Source organism: Callithrix jacchus, chromosome 6, assembly GCF_049354715.1.
Source record: "Callithrix jacchus isolate 240 chromosome 6, calJac240_pri, whole genome shotgun sequence".
Lineage (NCBI taxonomy): Eukaryota > Metazoa > Chordata > Mammalia > Primates > Cebidae > Callithrix > Callithrix jacchus.
Genome location: NC_133507.1, coordinates 117,837,703 through 117,862,665, shown reverse-complemented (window position 1 = coordinate 117,862,665; position 24,963 = coordinate 117,837,703). Strand labels below are relative to the sequence as shown.

Sequence of the window (24,963 nt, the reverse complement as noted above, 5' to 3'; positions counted from 1 at the left end):
TGCAGTTGTTGGATCTTGGCTCACTGCAACCTCCGCCTCGTGGGTTCAAGCAATTTTCCTGCCTCAGTCTCCTGAGTAGCTGGGACTACAGGCGTGTGCCACCCTGCCCAGCTAACTTTCGTGTTTTTAGTAGAGACAAGGTTACACCATGGTGTTCAGGCTGGTTTTGAACTCCTGACCTCCTGATCCAATTGCCTGAGCCTCCTAAAGTGCTGGGATTACAGGCATGAGCCACCATGCCCAGCCCTGTTTTCTTTTTGTTTAATTTGTCCCTAAAGAAGTAAACAATTGTGTCATTTTCAGTTTTGATTATATTCTGTGCACAATCAGTATTGGGACTAATATAATTGAAGTACATGTATTAAATATAAAACAAATAGTGGGGTTATTTCTGTATTTTAAGTTTTTGGGGAGGTAACTAAGGTTGCTAGTATCTTAATAAGCTTACAGTCTCTGCAGATGTTTCCATGGTGTTATTGGCATAGATTGTTTATGTTAATTTCCTCAAAGGGATATTTAGGAATGTGCACAAATGATCAGAATTTTTTTGTTTTTGGAACAGTGAGGGTTTTGAGCAGTCATTAGCAACATTTACAGGTTTTGAAATTCACTTTGTAGTTAAATTCTTTTATCAAGCACATACCACATGTACAGCACTGCTAGATCTATGTAGACATTACTATACAATGTAATTGATTTCATTCTTAATGGTTTCTGTCTTTTAAAATAAAAAAAAGAAAAGGAGCAAAAGGGTGTATATATACTTTACTACCACTTTTATAGAGGTCTACCTTTCAGGATGACATTAAGAGATGATTTACACTATGCTGAAAAAAATTTAGGTGAGTTACTGACTCAGTAGTTAGGTGAGCTGCTGTATTATTGGTATACAATAACATGAATTGCAGAGTAGTGTAAGGTTTGCCAACAAACCATACACCTGGTCCATGAAAATTGAAATAGATACTAATTCACTGGAATGTTTATGGTAAGAAGAGTGTATATATCTTGACTAAGACATGGCTATTAGGTTCAGATTAATTTGTTAAGCATATTGTAGGCCAAAGCATATTCAATTGAGAAGTCAGAAAGCTGCATTGTAAAACAATGTACTTTCTTTTGAAACTGTGACAACTGAAATATATAGTTGGGTCTGAGTAAAAGGAGGGACATTTCAAAATAGTTAAAACTGGAAAAAAAGATTTGATGACAGAAAGCCTTTATCATTTTGAAGTATAATTGATAGTTATCCAATTATGTTAGGATGTAACTTGTTGACATATACCAGTGCTTTCTGCCATTGTCAGTGGCCATTTTGAGTAATTTGTATTTGTTAGAAATTCAATTAGTCCTCTTTTATGTTTTCCTGAAGACTGCATGTTTCAAAATTCACACAATTCAAGATTTATTTTCTATGTGAATAAACTACAAGTAGAACTTGTTTTGTGTATGAAGTGTGGTTTTAATATCAGTAATATTTTTATATTGTACTATTTCAAATTTGCATAATTCAGAATTGCATATGATGAGGCTGAACTGTATTAATAAAATTGATTAACGTGAAACTACGTTTTTTTACATGTAGAAAATAGAACTTCCAAAGAAACTGGCAAAACGCTATCCAGCATATGAGTTATATCTTTATGGAGAAGGATCCTATGCTGAAGAACACAAAATTCTCCCTTTGACGGGTATTCCAGTTCTCTTTCTTCCTGGTAATGCTGGAAGTTATAAACAAGGTAAGTTTCACTGGAAGTAAGTTTTGAAAGCTATAAAATTCAACTCAAAAATTTGAATCATATCTATACTCAGTGAATCGAATAAAGTAAATGAAATGCATGCTGTGTTTGAAGTACTATGTTGGGCTTACAGAGAGACCAACATATGACATTTTCTGAGAGAATACATGTGAGAAGTACTTAGAAAAATTGAAGACCACTTTGCAAAGAGAGAAATAAGAATAAGATGGAGTGGGATTGGATAAGTAGATGATAAAGGGGGAACCCCTTGGAGAATCAGCAGAGGAAACACATTTATGTCGGAAATGAATGGTAAAGAGAACAGAAACTTAAGCATTGATTAGGGAAGTAAATCAGTGGCTAATGTTATACAAAATAAGAGATATTCATTTCCTTCTTTTGGAGTTATTTAAGTTAGAGAGATCTAGAAGTACTGGGAGTAACATAGAAAGGTAAGGATAGGGAAATTACATGTACAGATTCCAAACTGATGTTGGCTTGGAGATATAGCAGTTATTTCTGGCATAACAGCTAAGTAAACTGGAATTAATTTTGTTTTAAACTAAAACCTGCTTTCTTGTTATTTAATGGATTGGAATTGTTTCAACATATGCAGTTATTTATGTGTTTATTCACCTAGCACGTATCTACAGGTGTCTACCATGAGCCAGGCTGTGTTCTAGATATTAGGGATCCAGAGCATATCAAGACAGTTAAAGTCCCTCTCTTATCAAATTTATATGCTTATTGAGAGGACAGTGATCAAACAAATACGTCAGTAATATTAAAGGCTGGAAAGAAAAACAGACTAAGGAGGTAGAATATAAAAGGGTCAGGAGGTGGCTAGTTCAGATGAGGTGGTCAGGAAAGGCCATTGTGAGGAGATGACATTTGAGGGTTTGACTGAGGGAAGTATTGATTAGGGAAGCAAATCAGGAGGCAGGAACATGCTTTGTGCATTCAAGGCTACTGTGACTAGAGAAAGTGAAAAGAGATAAGACTGGAAAAGTAGCCACAGGCCATATCACATATGCTGTGGAAAAGACTTTGAATGAATGAGAAACTGTTGAGAGCTTTGGGTAAGAAAAATATAATCTGATTTTTAAAATTTATCTTTGTATTTGAAATATTACTTACAGAGAAATACATAGAACATAGATATTTGGTTACAAATTATTATAAAGTACATACCCATGAAACCAAACCTTAGTCTAGAAGTAGATTACCAGTGACCTAGAAACCCCTTATGTGCCCCTTCATGGTTAAAACTCCCTCCTCTCTTTCTTGATATAATTAAAATCCTAATGTTAAGATGGTAATTTCCTTAACTTTCTTTGTAGTTTTACTTAATATAATCTATTTATTTGAGGCTGTTTTTAAATTTTGTAATATGAATATAGTCATTCAGTATGTATTCTTTTGTGTCTGGCTTCTTCCACTCAGCATTATCTTTAAAATTCATCCAAATTCATTTTCCTTATTCTGTATTATTTGTGTTGTATGACTATACTATGGTTTGTCCATTCTGTCTTTGGACAGAATAAATGTTTACATTTATTGGCAATTACAAATGATGAATATTATTCCATATGTGTCCTGAAGTTACTGTGTTTCTGTAAGATACATACCTAAGAGTGTAATTCCATATTATAGGTTATGTGTGTCTTTTTAATCTTTACTGACTGTGCTAATTTATATTCTTACAAGCAGTATATTTTACTTTCCTTTGCCCCATGTCCTTTACAACACTGGAATTGTCAGATATTAAATTTTTAAGCAATCCGACAGGTGTGATTTACTTTTAAAAAAAGGTCACTCTGGCTTCGCTATGAAGAGACTTTCCTTTGCAGGGCAAGAGTAGAAGCAGGAAAGATACTAAAACATCATAAGTCATCAAAGAACTATACATAAAAATGAGATACCGCTTCATACCTACAAGGATAGTTGTAATAAAGAAGACAGATAACAACAAGTGTTGGTGGAGATGCAGAGAAATTGGAATCCTCATACATTGCTGGTGGAAATGTAAAATGTGCAACTACTTTGGAAAACTGTTTGGCAGTTCCTCAGAATATTGAACACTGAGCAATCATGTAATATTCCACTTCTAGGTATCTACCCAAGAAAAATAAACACATACCCACACAAAAACTTGTATATAAACATTCATAGCAGTGTATAATAACCAAAAGGTGGAAATAATTTAAATGGTCCTCAGCTGATGAATAGATAAATCAAATGTGGCATATTCATACAATGCAATATTATTCAATAAAAAGGAGGAATGAAGTACTGATACATCCCACAACATGGATGAACCTTGAAAACATCGTGCTATGTCAAAGAAGCCAGTTCCAAAAGGCCACATATTATACGAGGTGTCCAGAATAGGCAAACTCACAGCGACAGAAGGTAGATCAGTGCTTGTTAGTTAGGCCTAAGGGTTGGGAGGAATGAAGAAATGGGGAGTGACTGCCAGTAGGTACAGAGTTTTGATTTTGAAGTAATTAAAAAATACCTAATGTTAGATTTCAGAGATAGTTATACAATAAATACCAGAGATGGTGAATATACTAAAAACCATTTAATTTTACAGTTTATATAGTGAGTTGTATAATATGTGGATTATAATGCATCTGTTGTATATGTTTTTTAAAAATGAAATTGCAAACAGGTATTTTGTTTGCTAAACCATATGCTACAATTTTTATGCCATCTAATATAAGCAGTTTATAATAAAAGTTTTTAAAAGATTTGCAAAACAATAAGAACAAAAAGAGTGGAAGCAGGGGGACGAGTAAAGAAACTGTTAGAGGAGTTCAGACAAGAGATAATGGTGTTGGATTAGGACAGCAGTGATGGGAATGGCGAGAAATTTCAACTGGGGATATATTCGGAAGATACAGTGTGGCAGCCCTTACTGATGAATTGGATGTCCTTTTTAGGAGAAAAAGACAAATCAAGTATGGGTATCTAAACCAAATGATGAATGGATATTTCTTGTAGGAACCTTCTCATCTTTAAAATCCTCAGTAAGTTTGGCAAAATTTATATGTCTTATTCTTCAAAGAATCCTACTCTTTTAGCTATTGTTGCTCCCACCAAAGGAAAAGAAGGTAGAATAAATGATCTGCTTGCTTTTTATTTATTTAAATTTAAAAATATATAGGGCATACTGCATTCAAGGCATACAGTTGCTAGGTTCGTTTGTTCTAAATTGGTACTATTAATGAATTTCATCCTGAAATAGGTGGTTTATATTTGTGATACAGAATAAAGTTATTTTTTAAGAAATTCTGAAGAAGGAAGGGATGAAACATAAAAGTATTGTTTAGGGCAGGGCACAGTAGCTCACACCTACCCAGCACTTTGGGAGGCCTGGGTAGGTGGATCACCTGAAGTTGGGAGCTCAAGACCAGCCTGACCAACATGGAGAAAACCCATCTTTACTAAAAATACAAAAATAGCCAGGCGTGGTGGTGCATGCCTGTAATCCCAGCTACTTGGGAGGCTGAGGCAGGAGAATCGCTTGAACCCAGGAGGTGGAGGTTGCGGTGAGCTGAGATCTCATTGCACTCCAGTCTGGGCAACAAAGAGCAAAACTCCATCTCAAAATTTAAAAAAAGGTATTGTTTAATGTGCACTTCACTCTTTTCCTCTGCAGTTCGTTCTATTGGCTCCATTGCACTTAGAAAAGCAGAGGACATTGACTTCAAGTACCACTTTGACTTCTTTAGTGTGAACTTCAATGAAGAACTGGTGGCACTATATGGTGGAAGTCTTCAGAAGCAGACCAAGTTTGTACATGAATGTATTAAAACAATTCTCAAACTCTATAAGGTGAGAGATAAGTATGCAACCTATCAGCATCTTTTTAAAAAAGGGATTCAGTATACTTTAAATCATGTATTGGAAGTTGAAGCAGAGATGGTACAAAGATTTTTTTGTGAGAGTCTTTTGTCTTGGTCTCAGTAATGGTTTTGAAGTTTAAATTTATAAGAAATGTTTCTTACGGTGAATTCAGGAAGAAAAACTTTTTAAAACTATATATATATACATATATATATATATATATAAATTAAGAGTGCGATGCATTACCTAGAAACCATTGGTATAGATTTCTGCCTCTAGATATGACTAACTGGTACTAAGGTAGACTGCCTGCATTTGTAAACAACTATAAAACTGGTCAAGATATCTGAGGCACCTGATTTGAGATGTTGGACAACAGAACAGCAAAGGACTCTGATCCCTGGAAGAAGTGAGCTCCATGATTGCTCGGGTTTTTTGCCTGAAAGTATTTTCCAGATCATGGGGCAACATTGTTGTCACTTAGCTGAAGAAAGTAGAGAATTGAAATTGGGCGCTGCCGAAGCAGCTAAATGTGACACGGTATGGGAAAGAAGAGAGTGAGGCAAAGAAAGGGGCTCTAAAAATGCATATTTTTCAATCTTTGAATGCCATGCTACACAGGAAAAGTAATTATAAAACAGTGGCATGCTAAGGAGGAAGTGGTGGGGTGTGTTCAAGGCATAGTGGTAGTTTAAATCAAGGTGGTGGCACTTGAAGTGATGAGAAATTAAAGGCTGAGACATTACAATTTGCTGGCAGATCAGATATAGAAGGGCATAGTGAGAGGAAAAGAAGAATTAAGGATGACCCAAGTTTTTTTGGCTAAGCAACTGGAAAGATTGACTGCCATTAACTGACATAGGGAAGAATGTAGGAGGGACAGATTTGGAGGAGATTAAGAATTTAGTTTTAGACAGATTCAGTTTGAGATCCACATTAGACATTCCATGTATGTTACTGTGCAGGTGGTGTTCAAGGCTAGAGTTCAAGAGAAGGGGTATAGCCTCGAGATAATTACTGGGGGGTTGACAGTGTGTAGATATATTTAAAGCCACTAGACTGGAAGAGATCACTAATGGTTTCAACAAAGATATGAAAAAGAACTGATCTAAGGATGGAGGCCTGATTCACTTCAGTTTTAAGAAATGAGGAGAGACGGCTAGGCCTGGTGGCTCATGCCTGTAATTCCAGCACCTTCCCAGACCAAGGCAGGGGGACCACCTGAGGTCAGGCCAGCCTTGACCAGCCTGACCAACATGGAAAAATTCCGTTTCTACTAAAAATATGAAAGTAGCTAGGCGTGGTGGCACATGCCTGTACTCCCAGCTACTCAGGAGGCTGAGGCAGGAGCATCACTTGAACCTGGATGGCAGAGGTTGCAGTGAGCTGAGATCACGCCATTGCACTCCAGCCTGGACAAGAAGAGTGAAACTCCATCTCAAAAAAAAAAAGGAAAAGAAAAGAAAAAAGAAATGAGGAGAGATGAGAAGGAAGCAGAGCCAGAAACTAAAAAGGAGTAGCCAGTGAGGTAAAGGGAGAACCAGGAGAGTTTGTTGTCAAAGAAACTAACGTAAATATTTCAAAGAAGGAAGAAGTGATCAACTGTCTCAAATGCTGCTGATAGGTCACATAAGATGAGGATTAATAATTGTCCATTGTAGCCTAGGCAACCTAAGGAGACCCTGTGTCTACAAAAAAAAAAAAAAAAAATTAGCTGGATGAGGTGGTGTACACTTGTAGTCCCAGCTACTTGGGAGGCTGAGATAGGAGGATCTGCTTGAAACCTAGGAGATTGGAACTCCAGTGAGCCCCAATGATTGTGCCATTGCACTTCAGCCTGGGTGACAGAGTAAGACCCTGTCTCAAAAAAAAAAAAAATAAAAAGAATTAAGAATTGGCCATTGGATTCGTTGGTGATCTGGCAAGGACAGTTTTGGTGGCATGTTGGTGTAAAAGTCTGATTGAAATGGATTTAAGAGTGTGTGGAAGTTGAGAAATTGGAAACAGCAAGTACTGTGTATACAACTTGCTTTTTGTTTTGTTTGTTTGTTTTTTGAGACAGGTTCTCACTCTGTCACCAGGCTGGAATGCAGTGGCATGATCTTGGCTCACTGCAACCTCTGCCTCCTGGGTTCAAGTGACTCTCATGCCTCAGCCTCCTGAGTAGCTGGGACTACAGGCACATGCCACCACACCTGGCTAATTTTTATATTTTTAGTAGAGACTGGGTTTTGCTATGTTAGCTGGATTGGTCTTGAACTCCTGACCTGAAGTGATTCACCTGCCTCAGCCTCCCAAAGTACTGTGATTACAGGCATGAGCCACTGTGCCTGGCCTGCAACTTGTTTTTAGAGGTTTGCTGTAAAGAAATGTAGAGAAGTTACTAAGGGGAAAGTGAGAATTAAAAGGGAGTTATTTTTAAGAGAGAATAACAGTATGTTTATATGCTAATGAAATGATATATATAGAGAAAAGCACCAATGCAGGAAGAGAAGGCTTGCTAGAGTGCTGTACTTGAGAATACAAGTGTATTAAGAGAGTAACAGTATATTTATACACTAATGACAGTGTATTTATACACTAATTGCTAGAGTGATATACTTAAGAATACAAGTATTTTAAGAGAGAATAGCAGTATATTTATACACTATGTTCTCACTCATAAGTGGGTGTTGAACAATGAGAACACATGGACACAGGGAGGGGAGCATCACACTGGGGTCTGTTGGGGGGAATAGGGGAGGGACAGTCGGGGGTGGGGAGTTGGAGAGAGATAGCATGGGAAGAAATGCCAGATATAGGTGAAGGGGAGGAAGGCAGCAAATCACACTGCCACATGTGTACCTATGCAACTATCTTTCATGTTCTTCCCATGTACCCCAAAACTTAAAATGCCATTTAAAAAAAGAGAGAGAAAAAAAGAGAATCATCTAGAGAGAGAAAAGCAATAATGCAAGAACGAGAAGGATTGCTAGAGTGATGTACTTGAGAAGGTCAAAGGGGACAGGTTTCAGAGCACAGTTGTAGGGGTTGGCTTTTGCTAAGATCGGGTCTGTATTTGGCGATCACCAAGGACTCGCTTGATTCCTAAATCAGTATATTATGACTTTGCTGAAATACTGTCCACAAGGGAAGCTCATTAGAGACTCAGTGCCCAAGGTTTTTACTGGGGTTGTATTACATAGATACTCTCTGCCTAGCACATACCAAAATTCCAGGCTGGAGGACAGCAGGTGTTCAGCATCAAACATGTTGTTTGCACAAACAATTTAGTCACTCTTATCATTTAGGAATGGTGGGAATCTCCCCCAAATATAAGGTTCCAGATTCCAGCCAAGAGCCAACCTTGTATCCAGTCCATGCCAAGGAGAGCAGTCTCAGGCCTCCTATGTTAACTCTTCCGCACAAGATTCAGTCTGCTCATTGAGAAGAGATGGTATATAGGAAGGATCAGTGTTGGAGATGATGAGTGAAAGTATGGTAATGAGACTGAGGAGATGGGTGAAAACAAAAGATCTTTTTGAAAAGCACTTCTCTAAAAAAATAAAATATATGTAATTGTCAGTGAATAAATGTTTGGAATGCTGTTTCACTTTTAAACCCAAATGCACAATATAGAATAATTGGATGAGATAAAAAATAATAATAACATGGGCCAGGCTCAGTGGCTCATGCCAGTAGTCCCAGCACCTTGAGAGGCCAAGGTGGGCGGATCATGATGTCCTGAGTTGGAGACCATCCTGGCTAACACAGTGAAATTCCATCTCTACTAAAAATACAAAAAAATCAGCTAGTTTTGGTGGCACACACCTGTAGTCTCAGCTACTTGGGAGGCAGAGGCAGGAGAATTGCTTGAACCCAGGAGGCAGAGGTTGCAGTGAACTGAGATCACACCACTAAGTTTGGTTTTCTTTTTCCTGTAAAATTGCTCATACGCAGAAAGAACTATTTAGTATTTTTAAAATGATACTAAGCCTTAATTATGACCTGGTGATTTCTTTTAATAGGGTCAAGAATATGCTCCAAAAAGTGTGGCGATAATTGGTCATTCTATGGGTGGCCTTGTTGCAAGAGCATTGCTTACACTGACAAATTTTAAGCATGATCTGATAAATCTTCTTATTACACAAGCCACACCTCATATTGCTCCTGTGATGCCATTAGATCGTTTCATTACAGGTGAGTACTGTTACATAAACATTAGCTGACCTCCCTATTGTTGCTTAGGATTAAATAAATAAATCCCTACAGCTATTCCCCTTAGAGTATGCTACAGATTTATCCATGTATGAAGCAACTCAATTGCAAACAAGCACTTCCAATACTGAGTGTCTCTCTCTTTATATCTTTGAACTTAGGCTTATAATTGAAACTACTGTTAGATTTTGTGTGTCTATAGCATCTTAACATGGTTGACATGTGTTTTATAATTCCTAGGCACTAGGGCTTCCATTTAGTTTTTGTTTGTTTGTTTTTGGCACAGGGAGTCTTGCTCTTTCACCCAGTCTGGAATGCAGTGGTGTAATCTCAATTCACTGCAACCTCTGCCTCCTAGGTTTAAGTGATTTTCATGTTTCAGCCTTCCAAGTAGCTAGGAATACAGGTGTGCGCCACCATCCCCACTAATTTTTATATTTCTAGTAGAGACAGGGTTTCACCATATTGGCCAGGCTGATCTCAAACTGCTGACCTCAAGTGATCTGCCTATTTCTGCCTCCCAAAGTGCTGTGATGACAGGTATAAGCCACCATGCCTGGCCAGTTTAGTTATTTTTGAGGACAGTACCCTGTCTCTTAAGATGTGTTTAAACTTCCTGTGCTTTGTTAACTGTTTTAGGACTGTATCGAACATAAGCTTATATTTAAGTAGAATAGAATAGTAGCTATGTCTAATTTTTAAATACATAGGTACACTAACACTTTATTTAATGAGGTATAATTCCTAATATTTATTGAAGTCAATATAATTTGGGTATTAAAGACTTCATATGATATATTACCATGCTGAATCCTCACTGCAGTCCTGTGAGGTAGGTACCATTATTATCTTCATGTTTATGGATAGAAAAAGGCCAAGGTAAAGTTCTTGCCCAGAGTCGTGTGGCAAGAAAGTAGTGAAACCAATATTTGACCCTCACAAACTTGCTTCTGGCCTTGTGCTGTTAACCTTTGCATGCTGTACTGCCTCTTAATTGAAGTATATTAGCATAGGAAATAAAACCATAGATAATAATATAATCTTGCAGGAATTTTGAATGAAAAATGGAAATTTGTGATTGATGTCATCTACAAATAGTGATAATGTCACAGAATAAGAATTAAATACCAGTTATCTCAACTTGTTAAAAAAAAAAAGCCAAACATTATCCTCACTGCTTATAGGAATATTATATAAGTAGAAGAAAATCTTTAGAAAGAATTCTTCCTGGTTAGTAAATGTATATAGCTTCTTACCTATTAAAATTTGCATTATTTTAATTTTGAAGAAAATTTTATTTGTAGTTAAGTGAGAAGTATTCACCAGTGACTCCATCTCAAAGTAGTTTTTCTAAAGTGCTCATCTTAACATAACAGCATTGCCAAAGAATTATTTATTTTTTGTTAAGTATCTGGTGCAATAGTAATTATTATGAGGCTCTGTTTTTCTGTTAGTACATTTAAAATTTTGCTTGTAGAAGTCTTTTAATGAGGAAACATTTTAATTTTAAAATAATGAAGTTGTTTAAATTTGTTGTAGTCTAATAATCTTAAATGACCTTAGGTTTGGGAAAAATATTAAAGGCTAAAAGTATTTGTCACCATAATTGAAAACTCTTTCTTTATATTATTGCATTTTATATGGTATATGTAGATGAGCCATGTAGATTAAATAAGAATGACTCAAACATATTTTAAAAATTATTTGAGGAATGAACCTTCAATAGGTTTTATTTCTTTGGAGGGTGGCACTGTTTTGTCTCTAAAAGGCTCAGACTGAAAGTGATTCTTAAGGTTGGGATGTGTTTCCTGTAATTAGTGAGTCTTTCCTATTTATTCTAGATTTATTCACTTTATTTTATTAAGTCAAAATTAGAATGAAACTTTTAAAGTTTTGAGAGACAGAGGTCCATATGACCTCTCAAGTAGATTCCTTTTATACTTGGTGAAAGTACTGCCTTTCAATAGGAGGAAGGAGGCCTTGCACTAGGATCTGCACTTTAGAGGCTCCTGCTGCTCTGCCCGTACCCTTTCCCAGGTGTGAGAAGCATGAAGGTTAAGTAGCTTCCCCATGTGGAGGCTGTGTCTTTACTTCTACATTGTGATCTAGCTAACCAAGCCTCCAGACTTTTCTTGTCTATATAATGTCCCAAGCCTGCTTCCAAGACCTGTATGGGTCTCTTCATTTTCTTTGTTTGGCTGAGGGCAGGTATGTAGAATCCTAAGCTTGAGTTTGGCCAAGGCATAGCTCTGCAGGAAGTACAGACAGAGCTTGCATGTGCACATGAGGCCCTTGCCATGCAGGGTCGACTGGGATGGGAAGAGAAGCACAGTAAGAGTCTAGAGATCTGCTCCCCTCCATTCTGCCACCATCCAGTGGCTAACTCTGAGGTGTCTGAGAGTTCTTAATTTGAACCTGGCCTTCCAGGTTATTTCAATTATATATTTTTCAAAATAGGCAGAAAAAACTGTATTTGATTTAACAAGTTATTAGATGGATTTTTTATTTTTTAAACTATTTAGACATATGGCATGTGTGCCCCACTGATACTTAAATCCCAGGTTCTCCAGATGTTAAGACTCAGTCTGCTAGGTGGTAATCTAAGTAAGTACTGCTGGGATCTTTAATGGGGGCAGCTTGCTGTACCCAATGTTTGAAACTCTGAGGGGGATCAAATGCCAGGATAAAAATGCATTAAGTTTTGATAATCAGGAAAAGAACTGAGAAATCCCCTGCCCTAGCCTCTGTTTAGTCTTTGACACTAGAATTTTCTCACCTCAATAGACAAAGTGAAAAATTGTCCGCAGGTTCTTTCCTTTGAACTACTTGTTACACTAAATGGGTTGAACCCTAACCCTGAGGTTTTCCACAGCAGCATAGTCCTAAGACTAATGTCGGTAGTATTGTCCTGATAGATTGTAAGAATTTAATTAGTACTCTGTGGTGGTGGTTGGCCACAGAGACTTATTAAGCCTTTTTAAGCTGCGACACTGCTATCATGTGGAGGGGTCTACAGCTCTTTTTTTTTTTTCCTTAAAAAAAAACACACACACTATATTGAGGGTAATTGATATATTAAATACTGCACATATGTAATATATACAGTTTGATGGGTTTGAAGATGTGCATATACCATGAAGCCAACACCACAAATGTCTACAACGGTAGCATAGTAAATTCTTATCTTTGGAAGAATATTAGGGTTTTCCCTTTTTGCTGTACTGTGTGACTCATGAGTAAGCATCATCCTTGTGGAATGTAGAAAGGTGTTTGCTTATGGATCCGAAGCTAGTAAAATTTGGGTATCTTTTTTTCAATTAATGCCTTTAGTAACTCTTAGTATTTGCACATTGATTTAATGAGGAAGTCGGAATATGTGTAAAGATAATGATTTTACTGAAAATAGGGAAATGTGAATAACGCACTCTTTATAGATGAAATGACTTAAGGAAAAATTCAGTTAAATGTTAATATTACTGTATAGATATCTTGTTGTTGCAGGGAATGGCTACTATTTTTTAATGTCTCTTTTTTATTCCCTACCAGATTTTTATATGACTGTAAACAACTATTGGATTCTAAACGCTCGACAAATAAATTTAACTACACTTTCTGTAGCTGGAGGATTCCGGGATTACCAAGTTCGTTCAGGATTGACTTTTCTCCCAAAATTAAGCCATCATACCAGTGCCTTATCTGTTGTGGTAATCTTTTTTTAAGATTCTACTGAAATAGTAATGTAATAGACCCAGTGGAACATGAAAGAAGAAATAATATATAGCTGCGTGGTAATGACTGCTGAGTTAGTGGCATAGGACTGCTGTATGTGCATGCATGTGTGTGTGTGAGAGAGAGAGAGGGAATGAGAGAGAAAATGAATGAATGAATGAATGAACATGAATGTGTTGGGAGGGTAGAGTTGTGGATGCTTATGTCCATAGGGAGTAAAAAGGATGGCCAGGAACCATCGCTTATGCCTATAATTCTAGTGCTTTGAGAGGCCAAGACAGGAGGACTGCTTGAGGCCAGGAGTTCAAGACCAGCTTGGGCAACATAGGGAGACCACCCCCACATCTCTACAAAATACGAAAAAATTTAAAATTAGCTAGGCTAATTTAGGCATGGTGCTGAGTGTTCATAGTCTGAGCTACTCAGGAGGTTGAGTCAGGAGAATCACTTGAGCCCAGGAGTTTGAGGTTACAGTAAGCTGTGATTTTTATCACTGCACCTCAGCCTGATGACAGAACAAGACTCTGACTAAAAAAAAAAAAAAAAGTACAAAGGATCTTAGAAATGTGGTAAAAATGACCCTATTATTGAGGAATAATGGTTTCTTGTCCAAAATAAGAGCCTATTCATTGATTAGAGTTGTAACTAGAAGAATGTGTGGATTGGAATCCAGGGGAATCTAGTTATATCTGTGTTACACTATATGTAATCATAGTGGAATATCAAACGTATCACATACTCCCAAATGCTAAATTTGAATGAAAGTTTACCAATCTTATAGTAACCTGATTAGCTTTGATAGTATAAGTAGAACGCTGATTAATTAATTTGCTACTTATTCTTCCCTGCTAGGACTTCCATCAAGTATTCGGTCTTTAACTGGGATACATAACCTATGTAAAGTGAGTCAAGTTTCCTTTTAGGACTTCTTTCTTGTATATTTAACCTTGAAGTCTTCAGTTAAGATGGTAGCTTCTTAACTCAGTAGACACATCATCTCCAAATGTAACTTACTTTCTAAAGAGAAAATGCATAGAATGTAGTCTGCCTGTTCCTTTTGCTTTTTAGGAGATAACACTAGAAAGTCACCGTTTCATAGTTGGACCTCTTCATAGATACTCCTTTGTTCATCTCACCTATTGTTGTCCTACTTTAGATTACTGTTCATTCATTAAATAGGTATTTGCTGAATGCTTGGCTTACATAGGACAAAAATTATTAAGCTACTCTGCTATTACCCACCATTTTCATATATCTAGAGGAATTGGGATATAGCCAGAATAGTTTTGAAACTAAATTAGTAAATCTATCAAACCTTGTTATTATAGGTATGAATGTTGTTATTTGGTGTTGAATATTTTGGTCAGATATTTGTTGGAAGTCCTCAAAAACCTGTATGTCAACTCTTTATAAACACAGATGATTTAGTCATCTGAAATTTGATGTAACTTATTTCCTAGAACTTGGCTGGAGCACAATGCTGTATTGATATCACATCATAAAGCTTATCTTTTTTTTTTTTTTTTTTTTTTGAGACAGGGTCTCACTCTGTTGCCCAGGCTGGAGCGCAGTAGCACGATCTTGGTTCTCTGCAACCTCTGCCTCCTGGGTTCAAGCAATTCTCCTGCCTCAGCCTCCCAAGTAGTTGGGATTACAGGCATTTGCCACTTCTGCCTCCCAAAATGATGGGATTACAGGCGTGAGCCACCGAGCCAGGCCCTAAAGCTTATCTTTTAAAGCACTTTGATCTTTTTAGTTGTGTGTGTGTGTGTGTGTGTGTGTGTGTGTACTTTATTTTTTCTAATCCATTTGATAATGTGTTGCTTTCAAGTCAGCTTGTTATCTCTGATTTCTGTATCTGATGAAGATATTTTACTTTTGGAACTTTCTCAGAACTGGCCATTGTATACCCTAAGATTTATTTTTTAGCCTCCAGATATTCTACAGCCTTTCATATAGCTGCATGTATATTCACTTTAAAAACTTATTAACAAGTAACAATTTTTGAATGATTATCTCAAGAATAGTTAAATGATGTTTGCATCCACTGGGATGGAAAAATCTTTTAAGTTAGACACTGTAATTATATTAAGAGGGTTGATTTGACTATATTGCTAAAATATAGTCCCACACAGGTAATGACACTTAAGCACAATAAAAGTTTATGTTTTGTTCATGTAACTGCCCTGCATGGGTATTTAGGTTGGTGGGTGGTTTTCTAAGAGGTTCCATTCAGGGACTCAGGCTGAGAGTAGGCATTTCATCTTGAATGTTTTACTTTCAGAGTTGCTCTAGTTATCGTCAACCACAGAAAGGAAGAAAGAGCATGAGGCAAATGTCAGGCTTACAAGTGGCACACATCTCTCCTGCTCACATACCATTAGAAAAAACTCAGTCACATATTAAAGCAAGAGAAGCTAAGAGCTGTAGTCTAGCCAAGTGTGCAAGCAAAGAAGAATGGATTTTGGTAGACATTTAGCAGTTTTCAACATAACAATCATGAGCAACTACCTTTTTGATTTCTGTTGGCTTTCCTTTTTCAACTCTAGCACACATGCGTTAATTAAAGTGAATGGAAGTAAACTGGTTTTACATTCTTGGTAATGGTAAATGCTGTCTACTAAGAGTTCTTACTCTACTGACCATTAATGTAATCAAAGAACGACAGTGAACTCCTATTGTCTATTTTTTTTTTTTAGTAAACTATAAGTAGTAATTTCTAAATATATCAACTACTTATAAGTTCATCAAGTAAAGTGCAGATTCCTCCCACTTCAGAACTTGGAACCCAAAGACACATATTATTTATAGACTTCAAGGGTGATAGTGATTCCTTAGAAGTTATACTTATCTATTTTTTAAGTTCATTTATTAAAGAGACATTTTTAGGCCTCTGTAAATTATCTTGCATCTACGCTATTAGTCTCCTCATTTTGTTTTGACAGTTCTGGTAATGACAGCTCCTTGTCTCTTTGATGGTGCATAGAGAGATGCTATGAAAAATAAAATCAGATTTACTTAATGAGCACCCATTGTGTGTAAGATGCTATTCACAGAGAGGTCATTATCTGGTGTGAAAAAGAGTCTCTAGTTCTTGGAGGGTGCTGTGCCATTGTTAGGAAGCCTTCTGCAAATACTTATATTTTTTAGGAGGCTTTTGTCCTTATACATACTAATCAGCTAGGGATTTTTTTTTTCCAAAATAAATAAGCCTGGAACCCACTTGTGAAAGTCTGATTTGGTAGTTTTGAAATTGTGATCAGGCATATTTGGTTTGAAAAATCTTCTTAGGCCTAGGAATTTCTTAGGTACACCACTGATGAAGAAATAACATCTTAGAATCTATCAAGTGGTAGTCTGGTCAAAATTAAAATTACTAAAATGTCTTTAGTAACTTACATTATGATTTATAAAAGAATCTTAAACTTATCTCTCATTAGAGTAATAAAAAAAGTTCGACATTAAATTTTAGGAAAGAGTTTGAGTTTGCTTTAATAATTTTTAAAGGGTAATTTAAACTTGACTAACCAGGAATGATATTTATAGAAAGAGTTACGTTTTATGCAGAAAAATTTTAATATATTTAGATTGCCTTTTATAAGAATGTATCATTTAAAAATGTCTAAGTGTCACAATATAGTGAAACTATGTTATGTGTTTCTAAATATTAGCTTATAACAATTTCAAACTTTTTAGAGAATAACACATGTATTTTTTGTAAGTTTGATTATTGTTTTTTCTTTCTTTTTTTTTTCTAGAGTTCAGCAGTGCCTAAGACCTGGGTCTCAACAGACCACCTCTCCATAGTGTGGTAAGTTAATACTTATATAACTTATTTTAATGATTTGTCAGGGGCCTATTTTCTTCTCAATGCAGTAATTTAATTGGTTTGTTAACCACTTTTTTAGTCTCAGTCTGTTGCCCAGGCTGGAGGACAGTCGTGCAGTCTCCACTCACTGCAACCTCTCACCTCCTGGGTTCAAGTGATTCTCATGCCTCAGCCTCCCAAGTCGCTGGGATTACAGGCATGTGCCATTAAGCCTAGCTAATTTTTGTATTTTTAATAGGGGTGAGGTTTCATCATGTTGGCTAGGCTGGTCTCGAACTCTTGACCTCAGGTGGTCCGCCCACCTCAGCCTCCCAAAGTGCTGGGATTACAGGTGTGAACCACCGCGCCTGACCTTGTTTGTGGACTTTCTTAGAACATCATCCATATATAAGACTATGGGAGAAATATTAACTTAGGAAATTGGAACTCTAATCTTGGTTCTTGTTTCAGTTTGACCAAGGTTCTCTTGTCAACATATAAAATAACCTCCCAAAAATCTAATAGCATTAGTCTCAAATGAAGCCAACTTCAATTACCAAAGTTTCTGATATTTTCCTAGTTGGGTGGAATCAATTGCACCTGTGGTAGGAGTTTCTGAGCTTCCGGCCAGTCACCATACTCAGATTTGGTTAATGGAGCAGTGACTATTCTAGGGAGCGGCACATGGAAAACCAAGTAGGAATTAAATTTATCTATACGGGTCAAGAAATAGGCAGACCCTAATATATTTCTCATTGTGTTTCAGCGTAAAGATTCTCTTTTGACTTTCCTCTGGCTGTGCAAACAGTAGTATCTGCTAGAATGACATGCTTCAGGCATATAGAGATGGGGTAGATAGTACATCTATAGCTAGGGTAGGTGAGGGAATTTAGGGAAAACAGAAGGACCCTGAAAATTCTGGCAAACATTCAAGAAGATTTGTTTTATTTTTGCTTTAAAGGTTTCGTCTTTAAGATATACGCTAAATAAGAATGATTTGTTACATAATTTTTGAGTTTAGAGCACTAAAGGAAACTCAGATGTTCCATTAAACAGTAAAATTGTATGAAAAGTGTATGTTTCATAAGAAAGTTTTATTTGTAACACTTTATTCCTCAGGTGTAAACAATTGCAGTTGACTACGGTTCGAGCGTTCTTTGATCTTATTGATGCTGATACTAAACAGGTATGTATTTTTAAACTAAAAATTATTTAAGCGAAAGCTTTTACTTTACTATATAATTTACAAGCGTGGTGGATTTAGTGTATTTTTTTTACCTTGATGAAAATAGAAGCATATACCTTGTATCAATTTTAATTAGTTCAAATATGGAAATATCTTTCTTTTTCTCATAATATTTGGACTGCTGTGAATAATTTGTAAAATGCAATGAACATGAAAAAGTGAAGGAACCTTAAATCTTCCCCCAGTTCTTCCCACTGTTTAAAGTTTGACATATAGCTTTTTTTTTTTTTTTTTTGATAGAGTTTCACTCTGTCACCCGGGCTGGAGGGCAGTGGCGCGATCTTGGCTCACTGCAGCCTCTGCCTCCCAGGTTCAAGCAGTCCTCCCACCTCAGCCTCCTGAGAAGCTGGGACTACATATGCACACCACCAGTATTTTTAATAGAGATGACATTTCACCAAGTTGGCCAGGCTGGTTTCAAATTCCTGACATCAGGTGATCCACCTGTCTTGGCCTCCCAAAGTGCTGGGATTACAGGCGTGAGCCACTATACCCGGCTTTCTTTTAATTTTTAAATGTAGGGGAAATGCTTCTTACAAACTATTTTATAAATTTTTTTTGTAATACCTTATAAACATCATTATCTAGCTTATGGCTTTTTTTTTTTTTTGGTGATTTTTGATCATTATCTATCTTATTAGACTTTTTTTTTTTTGAGAGACAAATTCTCACTACGTTGTCCAGGCTGGACTCAAAGTCCTGGGCTCAAGTGATTCTCCCACCTCAGCCTCCTGAGTTTATTAAACATTTTTGAACCATGTTTTTTTTTAAAGCACTTTAGCGTTCTGATAAGATTAGAATGTGTAATTTATTGAATAACCTAAGCTCACCAGAACTTAAATTATGTACTTCTGCAAGATTTACCTTCTCTATAATGAGATTTCACAGTGTAAACTCTTCAAACTAGTAATTTTTCAAATTGTTCAATTAGCAGAACAAATGGAAGCCATAGTATCCTTTACAGATTATCACATTCCTCTTTTATCTCTTTCTTGTCTGCTAGCAGATAAATGGTAGCAGGTACCAAGGATTTCAGCAAAATTCAGAGAATTATTTCCATTAACTTAAATTTTTTTCTGTGAGTTGGAAACAGATTGCCATTATTCATCTTCAACAGCCTTTTACCTCAGGTCATCTTGATACATGGAAATATATTTTGAGAACTATGGCTCTGGCTTTTTCTTTTGGAGAAAAAAATTTCTTATTTTTTAAGTAGTCTTTTTCATGGCAAAGCATTGCAACCCATATATTTTTGGAGTGTTTCCCCTGAAGGCTCCAATTCTTTGGGAAACTAATATGAGTGGCCTCTTGCTCAATAGGTCTCCAGGCAATACTTTTCTACCTATGAGGAAAGAACCTTTGTCCTTCTGTGTAGTCTCTTAGAAGGGTAGGGATTTTTTTTTCCTTAACTCTTCAGAAAGCTGCATAATCACTCTTAACGAGAATCATAGATACTTAGCTCTTTCCTGAAGATCCAAGTCATTTTGTGTTAACCACATTTTAAGCTGCAAGATTCGGTGTTAAGTTAGTGTATTTATTGATTTGAATAAGCTTCACCGAGTTGACACTGTGACTTGGTCAGGAACACAAATAATTTTTGGTTTATCAACATTGTTTTAACTGTTGAGACTTAGCCTTGGTAAAGCTGCTAAGCCTACTTGAGGGACTGCAACTGGATACAATAATAGAATCAATTAAAGTTGTTTGTACTTGCACTGAGGTTTGGTAAACTTAGGAAAAACCTTATTCCAACTCGTGAAGAACAGGATACCTCAGTCAGGTATATTCCTAAAAAAATTGGACATAAAACTAATTTCAGTAAATAAAATCATGTTTTTCCATTAACTTGTAAGATGAGAAAAGTACTATAGTACTAGTATATAATGAATTATAATTCCAAATGTATAAATATTTTATGCCATTTTAAGGGGAAAATGAGAAATTTTTGATAACCATATTGCTAAGAATCAAAAATACTGTTGATGAAACTGAGTTTTGTTTTAAAAACTCACTATTTGTAATTGACTTGACTAAATAGTAGAAAATAAAAACTTAAGGTATGATACCTAACCCTCGGGAAGCATATAGTCTAGGAGAAAAGCAGAACATATATATTCAGAGAAACTAAAATGCAAAGCATAATTAGTCCTAAGCATGGTGATAAGGCAGGAATCAGAGTAATTTTTGGTGGTTATTAGCATAAAATTCATAGCTAAAAACTTGTGAGTAGATGGATTGCCTAGAGAGCGAGTAACGTTGGTAGAATCCAGTCTTAATTAAGTTTTGATAGGCTGTAACATTTAATTGATTGCAAACAGATGTGGCCACTTAAGAAAATCACACAAATTTAGTATGCGATTGAGTTCTTCGAAGTAGAGAGTTTACATGAATTAATAAAAAGTTCCACTGGCCTCCACTCTGCTGACACCATATCAGAGAACCGTATTCTATTTCATGCATGATATTTTGAGAGGGACGTCAGCAAACTTGAGTTTATCCAGAGGAGGCAATCAGGATGGTGAAGGGACTAAAAGAGTTCTGTGATAAACAGTTGATATATTTGAAGTTGTTTTATCTGCAGAAGAAATGTTTTGTTTGAATGGCGGACATAGCAAGCTTCTAATTTTTGAAAGACTGTTTCCCAATCTAAGATGGCAGTGCAATAAGGAATCAGATATTTGCTCTAAAAAGGGTAAAGCATTCTCCTGATAAGAGTTGTTAAAATTGGAATGCACTGCCTTACAAAGTAGCAAATTAAAAATGCTCAAGGAAATGCTGAATGACTTTCAAAGGGCTTGGAAAGGTTTACTATACCTGAATCCTTATTACATCTTTGCCATTCTCATTCTGTTGTTGAGAAAAGTCACTTACCTGTCAGGGTCTCAATTATTAAACTCGAGAGTTGAATAATGGTTGATACCAAATGGATTTTACACCCCAGTACACTTTTTTTTAAGGGATGTGCTTGTATAAAGTTGACAGCTTTTTATCGTGCCAGGATATTTAGAAAACAAGTAGAAGGATAGAATAAAAGAGAGTAATTTCTATGGTAGGAAAGTCGGTAATATTTTCTCTAGTGACCAATGGGTTCTTTGTTGTGGTGTTGGAAGTATTCTGAATTTGAAAACTGGTGTGTTAGAATCATTAGACCAAAGAATCTCTAAATCTCTCATCTGGTTCTATACATTTTTATAATGTTTTATTCTTAACTGTAACTTGAGGGGCAGTATTACCTAATGATGAAAGCATGACTCTAGAGCCAGAATGCCTGGGTGTAAGTCCCAGCCCAGACTTAATAGCTGTGTGATCTTGGGCAAATTCCTTAATTTATTTGTGCTTAAGTTTCTTCACATTTAAAATGCAGATAATATCATTATCTTTTAGAGTTTTTGTGATTGAGTTCATGTACAGTGCTCAGAACAGTGCCTGGCTCAGAGTAATAAATGTTGGCTGTTGTCATTATTACTGAAGCAATGTTTCATTGAACTATTACAATTGATACAAAATGATACAGAATGTGTCAATGTGCTTTCTAGATAACTCAAAATTCCAAGAAGAAATTGGCAGTTTTGACTCACCACTTTATAAGACACCCATCAAAACATTTTGAGGAAAATCCAGCTATAATTTCTGACTTAACAGGTTGGTGACAGTAACATATTTTAATTTTAAATGGAGTATTATTAATTTTGGGTTAATTTGTTTGTAGGAGACAAAATCTTTGAAACTGTGATACTTCAAGTTTTAGGGTCCTATTGTATATGTATAATTAATTTCCCTATGATGATGCTGGTGCAGTTCTTGGTTAGGAAGGGAATAAGAGAAGCAACATGTAAGAGGTTGCTGATTAAAATTTTGTCCTGAAAATAACATGACAAATAGAAAAAAATTCAATTAAATGATTGTTCTCCTAACAATTACATAAAATAAGTGCCATGTTATTCTTGCCTCCTTTCAGTTTCTAAATTATCAGTTATTATTCATTCTTCTTTTGGATACCAACATATCTTTTGCTGATAAATTTTGTTTTTAAATATAAAGCAAAACAACTTGCTTTGTCTATTTAAATGTAAAGCAAATTATACCTGCTATATAATTAAATGTCTTGTTTGGAAAGTGAAATATTTATTTTCTTTATTTTCTTATTTTGATAATTCCTTAGAGTTAAAGGACACCAAACAGATTTATACTTTACTTGATGTGAATGCTAGTTGGTGATGAGCATATAGAAAATATATTACTAGATTTTCTGTTTTAATATAGCCAGTGTTCAGGAAACCACTTCTTTATTGTGACTGAGAAGTATTTCACCAGGATTCAAAGAAGAAAGAAACTATGTAGTATAAAAACAAAACAAGGCAAATAAATTAATTTCCTTTACCTTAAGGGACATCTATGTGGGTTCCAGTAAAAGTGTCCAAATGGACCTATGTAGCTTACAATGTAAGTATTCCACCAATGGATTTTTTTTTTCATTTTTTTCTCCGGAAATAATTTAGTACTTATCTTTAAAAGTTAAAGACTCTTTTAAAAGAGATAACTGCATGCCATTTCCCCATGATTTAATAGTAATTCCTTAAGAAGAATCTAGTCAGTAATCAGTTTTATCATCCATTTATTTTTGCTGTTTTCTTTGATTTCAGTTTGTTTTACATCAGGATCCAAGCAAGGCCTACACATTGTTATTGATTAATGTCTCTTATTCCTTTTTAATCTGGAAGACTTTCTCTTACCACCACCCTCTCCCTTTTTTTCTTGAAACTTATTTGTTGAAAAAAAAACAAAAACAACAAGTCATTTGTCCTCTAGAGTTTTACATTCTTGATTTTACTGATTGCATTCCTATAGTCATTCAACATGTTCCTTTGCCAGTTGTGGTCCTGTGATTTAGTAGTTGGATCTAGCTGCTTTTTCATATTCAGATTTTTATTTTGTTTTTGTTTTTGCTAGGCTCTATTTTTGTGATGTTAGCCACTGTTGATGAGGAATGCCTGGAGTTATTAATTAATTTAGGAGGATGCAAAAATGATGATGTTTACTTTTATTATTTATTAACTAGAATAGTACTCTAGTTAATTCTATATGCTTAGAGAAAAACTTCTGCCAATCTACTAATCAAAAGTAGAATGAATCATGTGAGGAATGATAATTGTGTGGATCTTTGGATATTAACTTATATTTACTCATTATCAGAATGGTGAGTTGGCTCACATGTATCCTCTTATCAATGACCATTAGAGGGTCTCAAAACCATAATCTGGTGCTAGAAATGCTTATAGGTATTGGATTGGCATTTCTAGGCCTTTTCAGTGGCCAGAGCTAAGAACTGCATAAAAGCTTAACTAAAAAGCAAAACAAAAACAAACAAACAAACAAAAAAAACACACAATAAAACAACAACAACAAAAAGTTCATTCACACTGATACTTCCAGGACAAACTGAGGACTACAGAGTTTATACCTAATCTTTCTCTTGCCCTTCTGTATCTTCCTCCTTCTGCTCCTAGAGTATTGGTTCTCAACAACACCGAGATGATAGAATTAGAATAATTACTCATTTGCTATATCTGGTTTTTGGAATGATTAAATTAATATACTCATTATAGCTATATTGAGTGTTTCCTTCTTTTTTTAGGAATCTGAGAAGATATATTTTACATTTCCTCTTGAAAATCATAGAAAAATCTACACTCATGTCTATTGTCAGAGCACTATGCTGGTAAGATAATTGGTACATTCTACGTAGATTTAAGAGGTTAAACTATTGTTCATTTTTCAGATTCTACTGATAGACCTAGTTAAATCTAAGTAGTTGAAAAATAATTTCTCTGGAACAGTGTTTTAATTGAAAAGTATTAATCAGAAATTTTCTATCACAGATACTATGCTATTAAATTGTAACTTTGGTTCTAGTTTAGGTCTTCCACCCTGTCTTTCTGCCTTAGTTTTACTCTGTTCAAGATGAAGAAATGGAATTCAAAACCCCTTTAATTCTAAGTTTCTATTAGTACTTTAAAGAATAGATGTAAGTAAGCAAAGCTATTCTATAGTAACTTCATAAAGTGAATTCTGTTTTTCCATTGGTTTCCATACTAAAATTTGAGGTACTTTTTATACCAAATATTCTGTAATATAATAGAGTAACTTTTACAGTGTTATCTAGATTTACTGTATCAGAATGATTTTGATTTTTGTGTTTCTTCTTTTTTTTTTTTTTTCACTTTCAGCTCAGGCTTTAGATTCATTGTGTTTCTTTTTAATGAGTATTGTTATGCACTGTTAAAAATTGTGATACTGTTTAAAAAAGCTGTAGCGTGCATTTATTATGATATTAGGAATGGAAGCCAGGTGTGGTAGCTCACACTTATAATCCTGTCACTTTGGAAGGCTGA

At 35.6% G+C, this 24,963-nt stretch overlaps 1 protein-coding gene across 4 annotated transcripts in view; it reads left to right on the top strand.

Moving 5' to 3' along the window:
• PGAP1 (post-GPI attachment to proteins inositol deacylase 1) overlaps positions 1-24,963 on the top strand; it is a 91,421-nt gene that overhangs the window by 12,300 nt on the left and 54,158 nt on the right. For 3 of the 4 annotated variants that reach the window (XM_002749587.6, XM_035305202.3, XM_035305201.3), the window contains exons 2-10: positions 1,586-1,739; positions 5,404-5,579; positions 9,599-9,770; positions 13,335-13,492; positions 17,276-17,328; positions 18,445-18,511; positions 22,108-22,213; positions 22,959-23,014; positions 24,207-24,290. In XM_002749587.6, the coding sequence (XP_002749633.1) occupies positions 1,586-1,739; positions 5,404-5,579; positions 9,599-9,770; positions 13,335-13,492; positions 17,276-17,328; positions 18,445-18,511; positions 22,108-22,213; positions 22,959-23,014; positions 24,207-24,290 (1,026 nt within the window). Of the gene's footprint in view, positions 1-1,585; positions 1,740-5,403; positions 5,580-9,598; positions 9,771-13,334; positions 13,493-14,369; positions 14,420-17,275; positions 17,329-18,444; positions 18,512-22,107; positions 22,214-22,958; positions 23,015-24,206; positions 24,291-24,963 lie in introns of all 4 variants that reach the window. The other variant, XM_078328067.1, reaches the window with a different exon arrangement.